At 44.5% G+C, this 14,160-nt stretch overlaps 1 protein-coding gene across 1 annotated transcript in view; it reads left to right on the forward strand.

The window, feature by feature from the left end:
• The first annotated feature begins 1,650 nt into the window (after positions 1–1,650).
• Positions 1,651–14,160, forward strand: part of GPC4 (glypican 4) — a 109,496-nt gene continuing 96,986 nt past the window's right edge. The window contains exon 1 of the mRNA XM_045852266.1: positions 1,651–1,814. Coding sequence (XP_045708222.1) covers positions 1,655–1,814 — 160 coding nt within the window. The 5' untranslated portion in view covers positions 1,651–1,654. The remainder of the gene's footprint in view (positions 1,815–14,160) is intronic.

A 14,160-nucleotide genomic window follows, 5' to 3' on the forward strand; every position in this document is an offset into this window, starting at 1 on the left:
GCAGAGTGTAACAATAACAACTGTAATGACAAGTTCCCAATCTGCACAGTTCCCTTCATTAAAGGAGCCCTGGGAGCTTCAGAAACACTCATTAATGGAATATGACAAAGCTTGGAAGGACAGAAGACTCGCCCATTTCCATTTTTCTGACGGCTAAAGGGAGACTGGGTACCAGAGTGGTGAGAATAGAGAAGAATTGGGAATCTTTGGCTACCTTTATTCCCTGTGGCCCGAGAGCTGAATCCGGATTTTGGACCCCCCACCCTCTAGCTGCATGCTATTAGCAAGTCGCTACCCTTCTCTTGGCCTGTTTCCCTATGTGCAGAAGGTTGGTTTGGGCCAGGATTCTAAGATCAACCCTAACTTGGTTTCATAGCCTCGCAGTTGATCCTCATCCCCACTTCAGGGTTTAGAAAACCAGGGTTCAGCAGAATTAGGCATGGTGGAGAGGGGTGGAGGCAAGCAGACAAATGCTAGCCAGGGTTCCAAACAAGGTGGTTTTCCAAGAGCGCGGTTTGATGCTGCGCAGGTTTGAAGAGGCCAGGTGAGGAGGCTTTAGGGCTAGCTTTGAGTCTCAAGTCCTTGAGGTACTTGCAAGAGAAACAATGCGAGTAATACCAGCGTTTTCCCCTGACCCAGGTACTAAGTGGTTAGGAGCGTCCTCAAGGCAGCTGGGCGGGGGCGCGGGGGAAAAGGCGCAGATATCAAGGCTAGAGGGTTTTCGCCGGGCTTTGACCCACAGGCAGCGGGTCAGGTGGCAGCGCGCAGAAGGCCTAGGACTCGATCGTGGGCTTTAGGCCCCAGCTGCTCGGTACCCCAGGGACTTGGCGCCTTTATCCCAGAGAAGTTAGCCTTTCCTCCACGGTGGGGGGCGGTGGGCAGGCTCCCCGCCTTCCCAGAGGAGAGGAAGAAGGAGGAGCCCGGCGGGGCGTGTCTCTAGAGGGAGCACCGCGCGCCCGGTGCGGCCCCCTAGGAAGTGGATTTAGCTACTCCGGATCCAACCCCGCTTCCAGGTTTTCTCCTATCCCGACCTTACCAGCTCCCGCCTGTCTCCCGCCCCCCGCCGCCCGCCCCCACCCCCTGTGCCGCCCGCAGGGCCAAGTTTGCCGTGCGTCGCTGTGCACGCCGGCCAGTCAATCAGCCGCGGAGCTGAGGAGGGTACAGCCGTGTGGCCGAGGGCAGAGTGAGCAAGCCGAGTGGAGTCAGGAGAGCGGAGCAGCGCCCGGCAGCCCGAGCCGCGCGCAAGGAGCGCCAGCCGCCGCCGCTCACACCCTCCGCGGTCCCCGCGGAGCCTGCCACCTTTCCCTTCCTACCCGCGTCCCTGTCCCGTCGGCCGGCCAGGTCGTTCCCGCTCACTGTCCTCACGGAGCTCCGAGTTACCCGTCCACGCCTTCGCTCCCTTGGGCTACGCACTGCCTCTACAACCTCCTTCTTCTTCTCTCTCGGCTGGGCGCCTGGCACCGGGGACCGTTGCCTGACGCGCGAGGCCCAGCTCCACTTTTCGTCCCGCGTCTCCTCCTCTTGCCGTTTTCCCCCTCCTCCAACTCCTACTCCAACTCCCACGCCCTCTCCCTTCACTTGTGAGCCCGTGGGTCCGCGCCCGCCACTTTTCATCCCGTCGCGAAGGTGAGAGCGCTACCGTCCTGCCCGCACCATGGCACGGTTTGGCTTGCCCGCGCTTCTCTGCACCCTGGCCATACTCAGCGCCGCGTTGTTGGCTGCCGAGCTCAAGTCGAAAAGTTGCTCGGAAGTGCGACGTCTCTACGTGTCAAAAGGCTTCAACAAGAACGATGCCCCCACGCATGAGATTAACGGTAGGTGGGATATCCTGAGGGACAAGCGCCGAGACCAGTACTCAGAGAAGGGGCCACAGGAGCCCCGCGTCCTGCCGCTGCCCCCCGCCCCGGACGCAGGTTGCCTAGAGGGAGAGCTAGAGAGCGAGCCCTGTCAGCGTAGAAGGTTCCCGTGGAGCCGCGGCCCCCGAGGCGCTGCAAGTGGCCGGGCACGGCAGAATTGCCCGGTGCCACTCCTGCTGTTTGCTCCCTCGCCCCCTGTAGTCTCCGGATTCCTAGGAAGCCCCAGAGGACTCTGGTCCGCAGAGTGCACGTCGCCCGTTCCGTCGCCCTTTCCGGGTTGAACTTCTTACTGGGTTCCCCCGCTTTGTTTTGTGGGTGAAGAGAGCCGGTTGGGGGGTGGAGGTCACCAGTGGGGTGGTGGTGAAGGATCTTTTAGAGGTTGCCAGATTCCGGCGAGCACAAAACGTGGAACTTGAATTGATGTTTCATTGATATTACTTAAAAACCCTATCCCTATTTCTTTTCCACCGTTGACACGGACTAGTCCTAGTAGATACAGCGGTTTTAGGAGTCACCTTTAAAAAAAGACTCCACGACTTCAAACCTGACTTTTGGAAACTCTTCTATTTTCCGGAAGGTGTTGGACGAGAAAGGGTATTTCCTCCCCTTTCTTTTCTCACCTCATTTTAAGGGTTAATTGCACATTGAGTTACAAACCTTTGAAAGGACTGATTACAGGAAACCTGAGTCTCTGCTAGGAGATGGTTATGCAAATAGGACTGTTTAGCCTGTGAAAAAAAAGTTCACCGGATTTCGGCGCTTGGGGGCTCGTGGGGGTAAAGCCTTGCTTGGAGTGCCGGGGAGGTAGCTTTCCAGCCGGTGCCCTCAAATTTCTCCTTGCGAGGCCGGCTGAGGTGGTAGGACCGGTCCTATCCCTGTCTCTCTCTCCTTCTCAGAGGCTAACCGTTGCGTGCAGCCCCGTAGGCCAGCGGCGGCGCAGGTAGCCTGTTCGCCTGGAGGGTTCAGAAAGAACCTCGAATCTAGCTGGCTGGTGGCCAGTGTAACTTAACGTTGAAGTGAGTGATTTGAGCCCTGGGGCCCAAACCTCCATTCCGAACCTTTCATGGAAGTGAGCAGAGTACGCCTTTGCTTCTAGGTGTCGGTCACTTCGGTGGGGCGGGCTGGGGGCCGGCAGTTGGCAAAGGAAATACTGTAATTTCAACCAGGCATTTCCAACGGTTTAGTTTAGGAAGACTTGAGGGTCATTTTTTGGAAAGACAATTAATAACCTCGTAGATTAAGTGCAGTCATCAATTACATATAACTTGCAAAGGTAATTGAGGGAAGGTGCTGGGCATTTTCAGAGTGTAACTGGCAACTGTGTAGAAATAGAACCCCAGAAGTTGTTGGTACAACCTAGAAGCCCACTGCACCTTTGCAGTTATCAAATAACTCACACACTATACTGACCAGAAACTGTTTGGTCTTAGCTGCTGGTCTTCTTGGGAGCCCAAGTATGTCCTCATGGAGGCACGATTTTATTGGTTGTATAGCCCTGAAAAGCCCTCTTTCTTTCCACTCTTCCTCCCGCCCAGACAGAAAAAGTGAAGTGAACCAACAGTTACTGAAGCTTGGGGGCTCTGCAGGTCAGACCTGGGGTCTTTGTGCCCTGCATGGTTTGGGCCCTGGCCCAGCGGAGATGATTGGCGTGAAGGTTACAGTTGTCATTCCCACATTTTGAAGGGATAGATGCAGTGATGCACTTAATGGGAATGTGACAAGTTTTCATCTTCTGCTCATGCAAACAATATGTGCCTTTCAGATGGACTAGAGGCATTCGGGGAGTAAGTTGTGAAACGGCCCTCCCTACTTTCTCCAACTTTGTGCAGTCTTGCAGCCACAGGGTATCTTCCCTAGCCAGCTTCTCAGGGAAAAGGAAGTTTGATGGGTGCTCAATGGCTGTTACTAGGTGTTCCCTTTGATTGTCATATGATGTCCAGAAAACACCTGAGGAATATTTTTGCACGTGTTCATCTGGATATTTCCCCCCAAAGATAGGAGAGTTATTAGTGACGAGCAGCAGGAAATGGAAGCTAATGTGCTCACACCCAAAACATTTTATTCTTTTTGTCTTGTCCTTCATCTCCCTCCCAGGGCTGCTGCTTTTATTTCCCCTTTTGAATGACCTACTGGACTGCATTCTCCTGAGGAACAAAGGAAGTGCCTTTTTAGCTGGAATCCTTGGAAGACCACCAAGGATTTTAGCTCATGCAGTGCAATTTCGCACCACTTTCAACAATAACAAAAATGCATGACTGAATGGCTCAAAAATGTGGAGTGTTAGAGGCATTCATTTGAGTCTAGGACACTGTCACAACACAGACAGACCCAAGTAAATACCTTTAGACGGCCAGTATAGAAACAGGGGTAATCTTTACCATTGGCCTGGCCTCTCAAGATGCATACATTAGCCTTGTCTTCCCTGGGCTACACTCAGAAAATTTTGGCCATTTTGGGGAGTATAGTCACTACAATGACTTGTATTCAGCTTATGTCTGAACTAATTCATTGCCAGGCTTTTTCCCTGGTGGTGGTGGTGATATATAAATGCAAAAAGTCCAGGGTCACAGTGTCTGGGTACCTAGCCTCAGGCTTAGCCCAAGTTGAAGGTTTTGTTCCTGAGGGCCTTTCACTTGCCTTCGAAAGGTTTGAACAGGCTTTAAGAATACTCCATGTTCTTAAGTGCTCTCAGTCTTTTTAGATCATAATTAAGATAATTTGATATTCCCTCAAGGGCTTTGGTGGGTATATTATGCTGACAGGGCTTCTGGTTGAAGTCCTGCATGTACCCTTGTACTTATCAAGTAATGGGTAACCCAGATGCTGTGATCACAAAGGGTCTTTAACACAAAGGATAGGTTTTTGTTTAGCTTTCAATGGGCATGTTTTTTTGGAGTTCCTACTATGCGCAATATTCCATGCTTGGCATAGTGGAGGAAAGAAAGGCAAGAGGGGCCTCTGCCACCTGGACCTTTCCAGGTAGGGGAGAGACAAACCATGCACACACATAATAGGAATACAGCAGGGTATGTGATAAGTACCGTGTGAGTGGTGGCAGATGAGGAGAAAGGAGTGCCCAGATGTTCCAAGAGAGAATAGATTTGGGACTCAAGTAGTAGCTAGGTAATGCTAGTTCACTAATACTAAAATAATATTTTTTAAAGATTTTATTTATTTATTTATTTTTAGAGAAGGAAGGGAGGGAGAGAGAGAGAGAGAAAGAGAAAGAGAGAGAAAGAAAGATCAATGTGCGGTTGCTGGCGGCATGGCCTGCAACCTAGGCATGTACCCTCTGGGAATCGAACCAGAGAGAGAGAGAGAGAAAGAGAGAGAAAGAAAGATCAATGTGCGGTTGCTGGCGGCCATGGCCTGCAACCCAGGCATGTACCCTGGCTGGGAATCGAACCTGTGATACAGGTTCGCAGCCCATGCTCAATCCACTGAGCTATGCCAGCCAGGGCTAAAATAATATTAATAAATTTCAAAACCTAACAATTCTCCTGTACCTTTCTCCATAAAGACAGGATAATTGGCTTTTTATTACTAATCTAATTTTTGTTGAAATTGTCCTTAAGAGTGAGGCAGTTGGTTAGAAATGTTCTTAAGCTTGCCAAAGGTCCCTTCCATAGTGACATTCAATGATGTCAATAAGAACTTTGTGTCATAGTTGTGATTTTGGAATTGTTTTGTTCCCATTTATGTTCATGAGCAATGTGCCTGTGAGTGCACTCATGCATGTGCACACATACACAAATGTATACCCCGAAGGATTCTGGGAATGACATAAACTATGTTGGGATTACATGGCAAAATGTGTTAGCGGGGAGAGGTAGGAATACTTTCTCATACTGAGTTGATGATTACATGTAGGATGCACAGCATGTCTTCAAGATTTGCATTCCTTCTTTTTCCCAGTTTATTGCAGAGAACTTGTGATCTATTCTTTTGACATCATCAGTTTGGTTCCTTGTGTTTCATTTAAGAAGAGGTGTAAGTGAGCCACAGGGCCTGTCAGTATAGAAGTTGTCCCAGGTAGTAGTATAGGAACCACCTCCTGGACATGCTTATAAAAACAAAACAACAACAAACCTCAGTAAAAAGTTCTGGCTTGTGCAACTCAATGTCCAGTTAGAACATACAAATATAAAATGTTTGATTCAGCTTAATTACTATTTTCCTTTTTTATTAAATCATGTTGGGTTGCATGTAATTTCAGGAGTAGTGGAAGACTAGACTGAGGAATTAGAAAGGAAGTTTTTGTTGTCTTTACACGGGGAACAACATTGGTGCTAACCAAAATCATTTGAAAGTGTGAGTCTCTGGCTCCCCAATAACAGTAACTGTTTTACTACTGAGCTTGTTTCCATATATGTTCACAAAAAGTACATTTTGGTCTCATGAAAAGAGAGTAGCTATTCAGTGCTTTCTCTAGGCCTGGTTCTACCCTAAGGGCTTTACATAAGACCATTTATAATCCACAGCAACCATATGATGGTCAGAATTATTAGCTTCATCATCCCTATTTTACAGACCAGAAAACACATCCCAAGGGATTTATACATAGATTCAGTCTTGGCTGGTGAATGGTAGAGGTGGCATTTGAATCCAGGTGTTACCTGACCCAGAGTATAGCTTATGCTATGTTGTACAGATAGTAAGACAAGAAAGTACCTTCCCAACTCCCATGAGGGCTGATGTTAGAAATATAAGCTGTGAGAGGATCATCAATTAACTAGTAAATGACCATCATCATATCACTATTATGATACTGTAGTAGAGAGGATTCAACCATGTCCTTTGCACGCAACATATTAGACCCAGACATAGACAATCTAGTGTTAACAGTAGAAGCAATATATTGTAAATTGTAATTTATGGGCCATGTGGAGTCATCGATGATTTCTGAGGAGGTAAATGTAATTAGTCAAGCTGTTTCAGGAAAAGAGCTAGTGGCCCTGCTAGTTAAGGTTGCAGAGGCAAGTGGTGGGGGGGATAAAGCAGAGAGAGCTGTTAATGGGCTGTTTTCAGTCATTCTTAACTGGTCTACCCGCCATTGTCTGTTATTCTCCCATTCCATCCTGCACATTACCAGCTTCATTTCTTTTTATTTTATTTTTTTAAAGATTTTATTTACTTGTAGAGAGAGGGGAAGGGAGGGTGAAAGAGGGAGAGAAACATTGATGTGTGGTTCCCTCTCCCATGCCCCCTACTGGGGACCTGGCCCACAGCCCAGGCGTGTGCCCTGACTGGGAATCAAACCAGCGACCCTTTGGTTCAAAGGCCCACAGTCAATCTAGGCCCACACTCAATCTAATGAGCTACACCACCCAGGGCCTCTTTTTTTAAATATATACTTTATTTCTTTATTTCCAGATAGAGGAGAAGGGAAGGAGAAAGACAGGGAGAGAAATATCTGTGTGGTTGCCTCTTGCACACCCCCCACTGAGGACCTGGCCTGCAACCTAGGCATGTGCCCTGATTGGGAACCGAACTGGTGACCATTTGGTTTGCTGGCTGGCACCCAACCACTGAGCCACACCAGCCAGGGCACCAGCTTCATTTCTTGACAGCAGTATTTTCTTTCTTTTCTTTTTTAAGATTTTTTTTTATTTATTCACTTTTAGAGAGGGAAGGGAGGGAGACAGAGAGAGAGAGAGAGAGAGAGAGAGAGAGAAACATCAATGTGCAGTTGCTGGGGGTTATGGCCTGCAACCCAAGCATGTACCCTGACTGGGAATTGAACCTGGGACACTTTGGTTCGCAGCCCTCGCTCAATCCACTGAGCTACGCCAGCCAGGGTCGGACAGCAGTGTTTTCAATGGAATCATTCCTCTACTTTGGGCTTCAATGGCTCCAAGTATTTCAAATGATACTTTTGTTGTCAGAATCCCCCAGGGTTATGTATCTTCTTCCTAATTCCCTGCTTGAGTTAGGTCCATGATCTTTGCACATAACTGTGCTGTATTTTAGTTAATTTTGTGTTCAGGCACATGTATGTCTTTTTTAACTTAGCAATCTGAGAACAGATGGCAGCTCCTGGTGTGTTGTGTGTCCAACAGTAACAAGTGCAATAGTTAAAAGGATGTGGGGGGGAGATGATAGACAAATCCTACTACATTCATTTCCATGACACCAGTGCTATGATGATATACTGCTTTGATGATAGATTGTCATCTTGTGGTCTCTTGCTTTCCTGGGAATCTTTTGGATCTCAATTTCTCAAGTGAAATAAATGCAGGGTTAAATATACATGATATGTTGGTGTAATGTAAAGAATATTTTTTTTATTATTTATTTTTATTTTATTTTTTTAAAATATTTTATTTATTTATTTTTAGAGAGGGAAGGGAGGGAGATAGAGAGAGAGAGAGAAACATCAATGTGCTGTTGCTGGGGGTTATGGCCTGCAACCCAGGCATGTACCCTGGCTGGGAATTGAACCTGGGACACTTTGGTTCCCAGCCCGCGCTCAATCCACTGAGCTACGCCAGCCAGGGCTAGAATGTTTTTTTTTTTTTAAATAAAAGATTTTATTTATTTATTTTGAGAGGGGAAGGGAGGGAGAAAGAGGGAGAGAAACATCCATATGTGGTTGCCTCTTATGCATCCCCAAACTGAGGACCTGGCCCATAACCCAGGCATATGCCCTGACTGGGAATTGAACCAGTGACCCTTTGGTTTGCAGGCTGGCACTCAGTCCACTGAGCCACACCAGCCAGGGCATGCGGAAAATGTTATATCCTTTGGAGGGAGGCAGTTGTCTTTACCACTGCATTAATAACTGGCCGTTATAGGAATTTTTGAGGAAGATTCAGAATTCTGTTTTTCTTCCCACTTTGAAGAAAATACTAAGTAACAGTTGAGACTTTTGTGACTAGGCAGTTTAGAACAAATTTAGAAGAGTAGTTTAGCTCTGGCTGGCATAGCTCAGTGGATTGAGCATGGGCTGCGAACCAAAGTGTCGCAGGTTCTATTTCCAGTCAGGGCACATGTCTGGGTTGTAGGCCACAGCCCCCAGCAACCGCACATTGATATCTCTCTCTCTCTCTCTCTCTCCCTCTCCCTCCCTCCCTCCCTCCCTCTCCCTCTCTCTTCCTCCCTTCCCTCTCTAAAAAATAAATAAAATCTTTAAAAAAATTACAAAGATTAAAAAAAGAAGAGTAGTTTAACACATTAGATTCAGTATATAGAGCTGTTGAATACACACTGGTTAACTTTAAAAAAAAATAAAACTTTGAGTTTATTTTCCTTACCAAACAGGAACACAGGCTTAAGGATATCAGAACATTTTATATAAGCAGACGTACTAAAATACAAACAAGTAAGAACTAGCATTTTCAGTTCCACTTGGTTAAACATCTGTTGCTTACTACAGAGCACATGAAAGTTCAGAAATTCATGAAGTGATTCCATCCTGGAGGTAATTTGAAATATTATATTTAAGTTCTGATGCATTTAATTCAGCAATCTGGTGGAAGAGAAAAATCAAAGAGATCTATCAGCCAGGTATTCAACTTTTGAAAAAGAAACTCTAACAAATGTTAGAAATTAGGAAAAAAATTGAATGGAGGAGTTAAAAAAGTCAATAACCTCCAGGAAGCCTGGAAACTATGTAAAAACATCTTATTGGAAGCCCAGATAAATGTGTGCCAGACATCAAAAAGACCAGCTGCTTGGGGGAAGAAAAAAAAAAAAACAACCCTGCATGACTAACTAACTGGCAGAGTAGAAGAGGCTGCTTCAGGGAAAAATGCATCTTTCACAAAATGGAAAGAGTTTAAGCCAAGAGAAGATGGAAGTCCACAAAGTATGGCAGGGCAGGTACAAACTGGAAATTAAGTGAGGCAAAAGAGAATCAGAGGTAATAGAAATTAAGTGGGCTGAAAGAGCATTGGAGATAAAACTGGCAAGGTATTTGAAAGAAGACCCATGTGATGATAATGGTGAAAAGAATGGGTGAACTGATTGTAACTTATCAGAGGAAAAGCAGTATGGTTCTTTAAGGGGAAACCATGCCTGATTAACCTCCCAGAGTTCTTTGAGAAAAAAGAAGTGGATACTATATTGACACAGACATACATAGTTTAGGTTTTCTAGAATTATGCAGTGGGGTTCCAAGGCAAAGAATATTCAGAAAATACATTTGCTTTGGAATAGGTGGGGATGTTGGTTTATTGAGGAGAGAAAACGATAGAAAAGAAACACCACTGTCCTATAGTAGTTTACATGGAGAAGACATGGTTTCTTGGAAAGAGCAGTTCTAGCTTGCTTTTGTGACAAATTTGTCACCTCATAGCTTTGGTAAGGTTTTTCTCCTTTGTCTGAAAAATGTGAGTGGGGTGTTAAGAGTGCTGAATTAGGTCAGGGATTCTCAACCCTGGCTACCATTAGAACCACCTGGAGAGCTTTTAAAATCCTGTGTCTGGGCACCACCCCAGACTAATTAAATCATACATTCTGACAGTGTGACTAGGTTATAGTAATTTTCTAAAAGCTCCCCAGTGGTTCTGATGAGCAGCCATGGTTCAGAACCACCACTCTAGACGACCTCTGAGGTCCCTTCCATCTCTGAGATTGTGATTCTAAATTTTTCTTTTTTTATTTTTAAAGACTTTTTAATTTATTTATAGAGAGGGAAAGGAGGGAGATATAGAGAGAGAGCGAGAGAAACATCAATGTGTGGTTGCCTGGGGTCATGGCCTGCAACCCATGCATGTACCCCTACTGGGAATTGAACCTGTGACACTTTGGTTTGCAGCCCGCGCCCAATTCACTGAGCTATGCCAGCCAGGGCTGATTCTAAATTTTTCAATCAAATTCATTACAAAGTTTTATCTTCATAGAGAGCTTTAATTTGGACTCAGTACAAATTAACACTTAATTGTGTTAATTTCGGCTAACTTGGACTTAAGAGGAAGGTTTGTTAAACTTGGAAAATATTTTTGATGAGGATACAGTATATACTATGCAGTGATGCTTTGCCTGGTAAAGAATTAAGACTAGGGCATTGAAAGTGCTTTGGAGAGAATTAGATAGAAAATAATCCAGTCTTGTTGTCATTTATTGATTAGGTGTCAGTATTCTGGGTGATATTTTCCCTCTTTGTCTTTATTGGTAAAATAAAAAAAATCCCTTTATCCCTTACTTTAATGTCCTCTTTGCCATGTGTTTATTCTCTTCAAGTATCTTATCAAGAAATAGAAGTACGGTAAATCCCTAGGCTTCTGGCCGGCACAGCCATCCAGAACACAGCTGGGAATGTGGAAGCAAGCAGGAAAGCTAAATGATGGAAACAGCTGTCATAAAGCCCATGCATTTTATCTGCTTGTAGAAAGAGCCTTCAGAAATTTATCATCTGCAATCATTGATTGAATAGTTATTCCCTCAATAGCAGAATGCTAGGTGCTGAAGATTCAAACAAGTTTAAAACAGAAACCAAGCTTTTGAGGTGCTTACTTACACTCAAATTAGGCAGATAGGGTTTAAAAATGGAAGTTAAAGCTCAGGTTATCTGGCTTCCCAGGTCCTGGCTGATTAGAAGTTAACAAGTAGCACTGGTTGTGGAGTGGAGGGATTAGAGGAAGGGGTGGTTTGAGAGGCGGGCAAGGTGACTTCTGGGAGAAGTGAACAATGGCACTATGAAACAGTGGGGAGGCCAGAAGCTGAACAGTAGACCCAGAACTTGGCTTACCTTGGCAATTTGAGACCTTTTAAGATGGGGAATGCTCAAGAGGCACCTCTGTAACCCTTGAGAACACTAGTACATTTCACAGCAGTATTAAATAATTGTGTTTGGTATATTCTGATTGCAAAGTTTAGAAAGTTACACATATTTAAAATGCAAAAATTGCTCTTGAAAGAGAGAAAAGTCCAGTTGACTTACATGTTTATCTGTTTAGAGAACCTAGTTTGCCAACAGTGGTGGATCAATAAGGAGTGAATTCTATGTGCCACTTTCTCCTTTTCTTTGTACAATATCTTAAAGGCTGTACATTATAAGTTCTGAGGCTTAAAAGAACTTATACGCATGATCCATGGACATAAACAGTGGTGTCCATGGGTCACTCCTGAGTCACACAATGGGTCACGTCCATAGGGGGATTGCCTGAGGGAGTGGAGGGTGGGGTGGAGGGGAGCAAAGGGGGAAAACAGGGATAACTGTAAAAGCATAATCAATAAAATATAATTAAGAAATAAATTCAGAGGCTTACTTGCTTGAGAGCTTTTGGTTGGTGATTTTGTTCCTTAGCACCTTCTGTTCTAAGCATTCTAGGATATCTAAGGTACATGTAGTTCCTAATACTGTTACTGTACACTCTGCTCTGATTGGGAAATGGACACTCTGACCTAAAGTCACAGGAGGCAAGAGTTGGTTTTTAGTTACAGTGACAGGTTTAAATATTGGAATATTGGTTTCCCTTTTAAACATTTACCAAACTAAGTAAATGTATAATCATAATTTAAGCAACACTAGAAGTTAAGGATTGTACTGTATTAAAAGTGAGGATACATTTGATGGTCCTTGTCTCTGACCTTGTGGCTATTTGAACTTAAAAAAGAAGCCCTTCTTGCCCAATCATGCCTGATCCAAGAGGCACCGTATCTCTAATTTCTATCACATGGTGTGGTACGAGGTAGGTGTTTGAGAATGTTTTCAACTAAAAAAATAACTTCAAACATGATTTTTGACTTTTGTATTTATTCCAGGAATGGATATTTCTATCCCCATTTGATTTAATTAATGTATTTTAAATTTTCTAATATATTGAGCCCTCAGTGGCTAAGTAAAAAAAGGGAAAGGAATCTTTCTTTTATTTTTATTTTTTAAAGATTTTATTTATTTTTAGACAGAGGGGAAGAAAGGGAGGGAGACATCAATGTGTGGTTGCCTCTCGCATGCCCGCTACTGGGGACCTGGCCCACAACCCAGGCATGTGCAGACTGGGAATCAAACTGGCGACCCTTTGGTTTGTAGGCTGGTGCTCAATTTACTGAGCCATACCAGTCAGGGCAAGAATCTTTTTTCAAATCTAGAATATAGTGTTGTTTATTTCTCGGCTTGCCTAGGGGTAGGATCTGAGTATTTCATGTGGTTCGTTTTAGTTCTGGTAGACAGATGATCTTTTCTTACATTGTCTATTCCAGACATGAACAAGAATTTAGCTATACCTGCAGAGATGCTTTTAGAAACAAGAGTCTGCCTTTGCTCCTGTTCCTTGCTTTAGCCTTTCTACTAGGTGCTTACTGTCTCTTCCCCAGGAAGCTCAGGTCAGGCCCCAGGCAGGATTGCTGTCTTCGTCTAGAGTAGCTCCTGGTCACCTGGTTTCAGTGTCATTCCAGCCATTCTTTTCTTGTTAGTCCTTTCTTCTCACAGATATTTTGTCAGTTGGCTTTCTTAAAGCCTCTTTCAGCCTTGCTTCATTCTTATATGATGAGCATCTGTCTGCAGGACCAGACTGGAAGTGGTTTCTCTTGGACCTCAGAGGTTTTCTTAGTTCTCCAAACCCTTGACGTAGGCATTCCAGCAAGCATTTAGCCACAAAACATTTTTTTTCATTCAGTTATTGTTTCTGTTCCAGCACTGGGTTTGTCTCCATTGAGTTTCCAGTCTGGTGTTTGGGTAAAGATGAAAACAAAGCACTGTGTCCTTGCAAACTGCAGTGTAAAGCATGTGGTTAACAGTTACTACTTGCAGTGGTCCAGTCTGAGTGGGAGTATCATTTTTCTTGGCAGTCACTTCACAGCAAGTCCTGCTTCTTTGGTGCCAGAATAAGCAGTCATTACATTCCTTACAATTTATAGTCAAATTATTATCTACTATTGTTAAAATTGCCTTAATTATAGAATATTTCCCCATGCTAGGATTTTAAAAAGGAAAACAGGACAACTTTTCACTGGTGTACTTTAGAAATAGTCCTTAAAAATCACTGCCTAGGGTGTTGAAGGCTCTGATGAGGAATACTTTCTGTGTGTGTGTTTATGGGGAGAATTTTTGAAAGGGGAGGGATGCAGTGGGTTCACTTGAAACTGAATTTAAACTAAATGCCTCCAGATGGCTGGATGGTTAATATTCTGACTTGTTTATCCCCACTTTGGAATTAACTTTTTTCTCCCTGCCCCTTTTGGTCTTCTGGGAGGAAGGTTCTACTGGTAGGAGGTCCTTTGATCATTAAGGAGCATGACAGTCTTAGAAGATGGTTTTGTATCTTTCAAGTTGGAGGGCAAAAGAAGAAATCACCACCTTCCAAAATAAGGGACTGTGTCAGTTTTTTTTTTTTGAGATCTGAACAAAGATTGAGGTGAC

This window comes from Phyllostomus hastatus, unplaced genomic scaffold, assembly GCF_019186645.2.
Source record: "Phyllostomus hastatus isolate PE091 unplaced genomic scaffold, TTU_PhHast_1.1 phas_contig_90, whole genome shotgun sequence".
Taxonomy (NCBI): domain Eukaryota; kingdom Metazoa; phylum Chordata; class Mammalia; order Chiroptera; family Phyllostomidae; genus Phyllostomus; species Phyllostomus hastatus.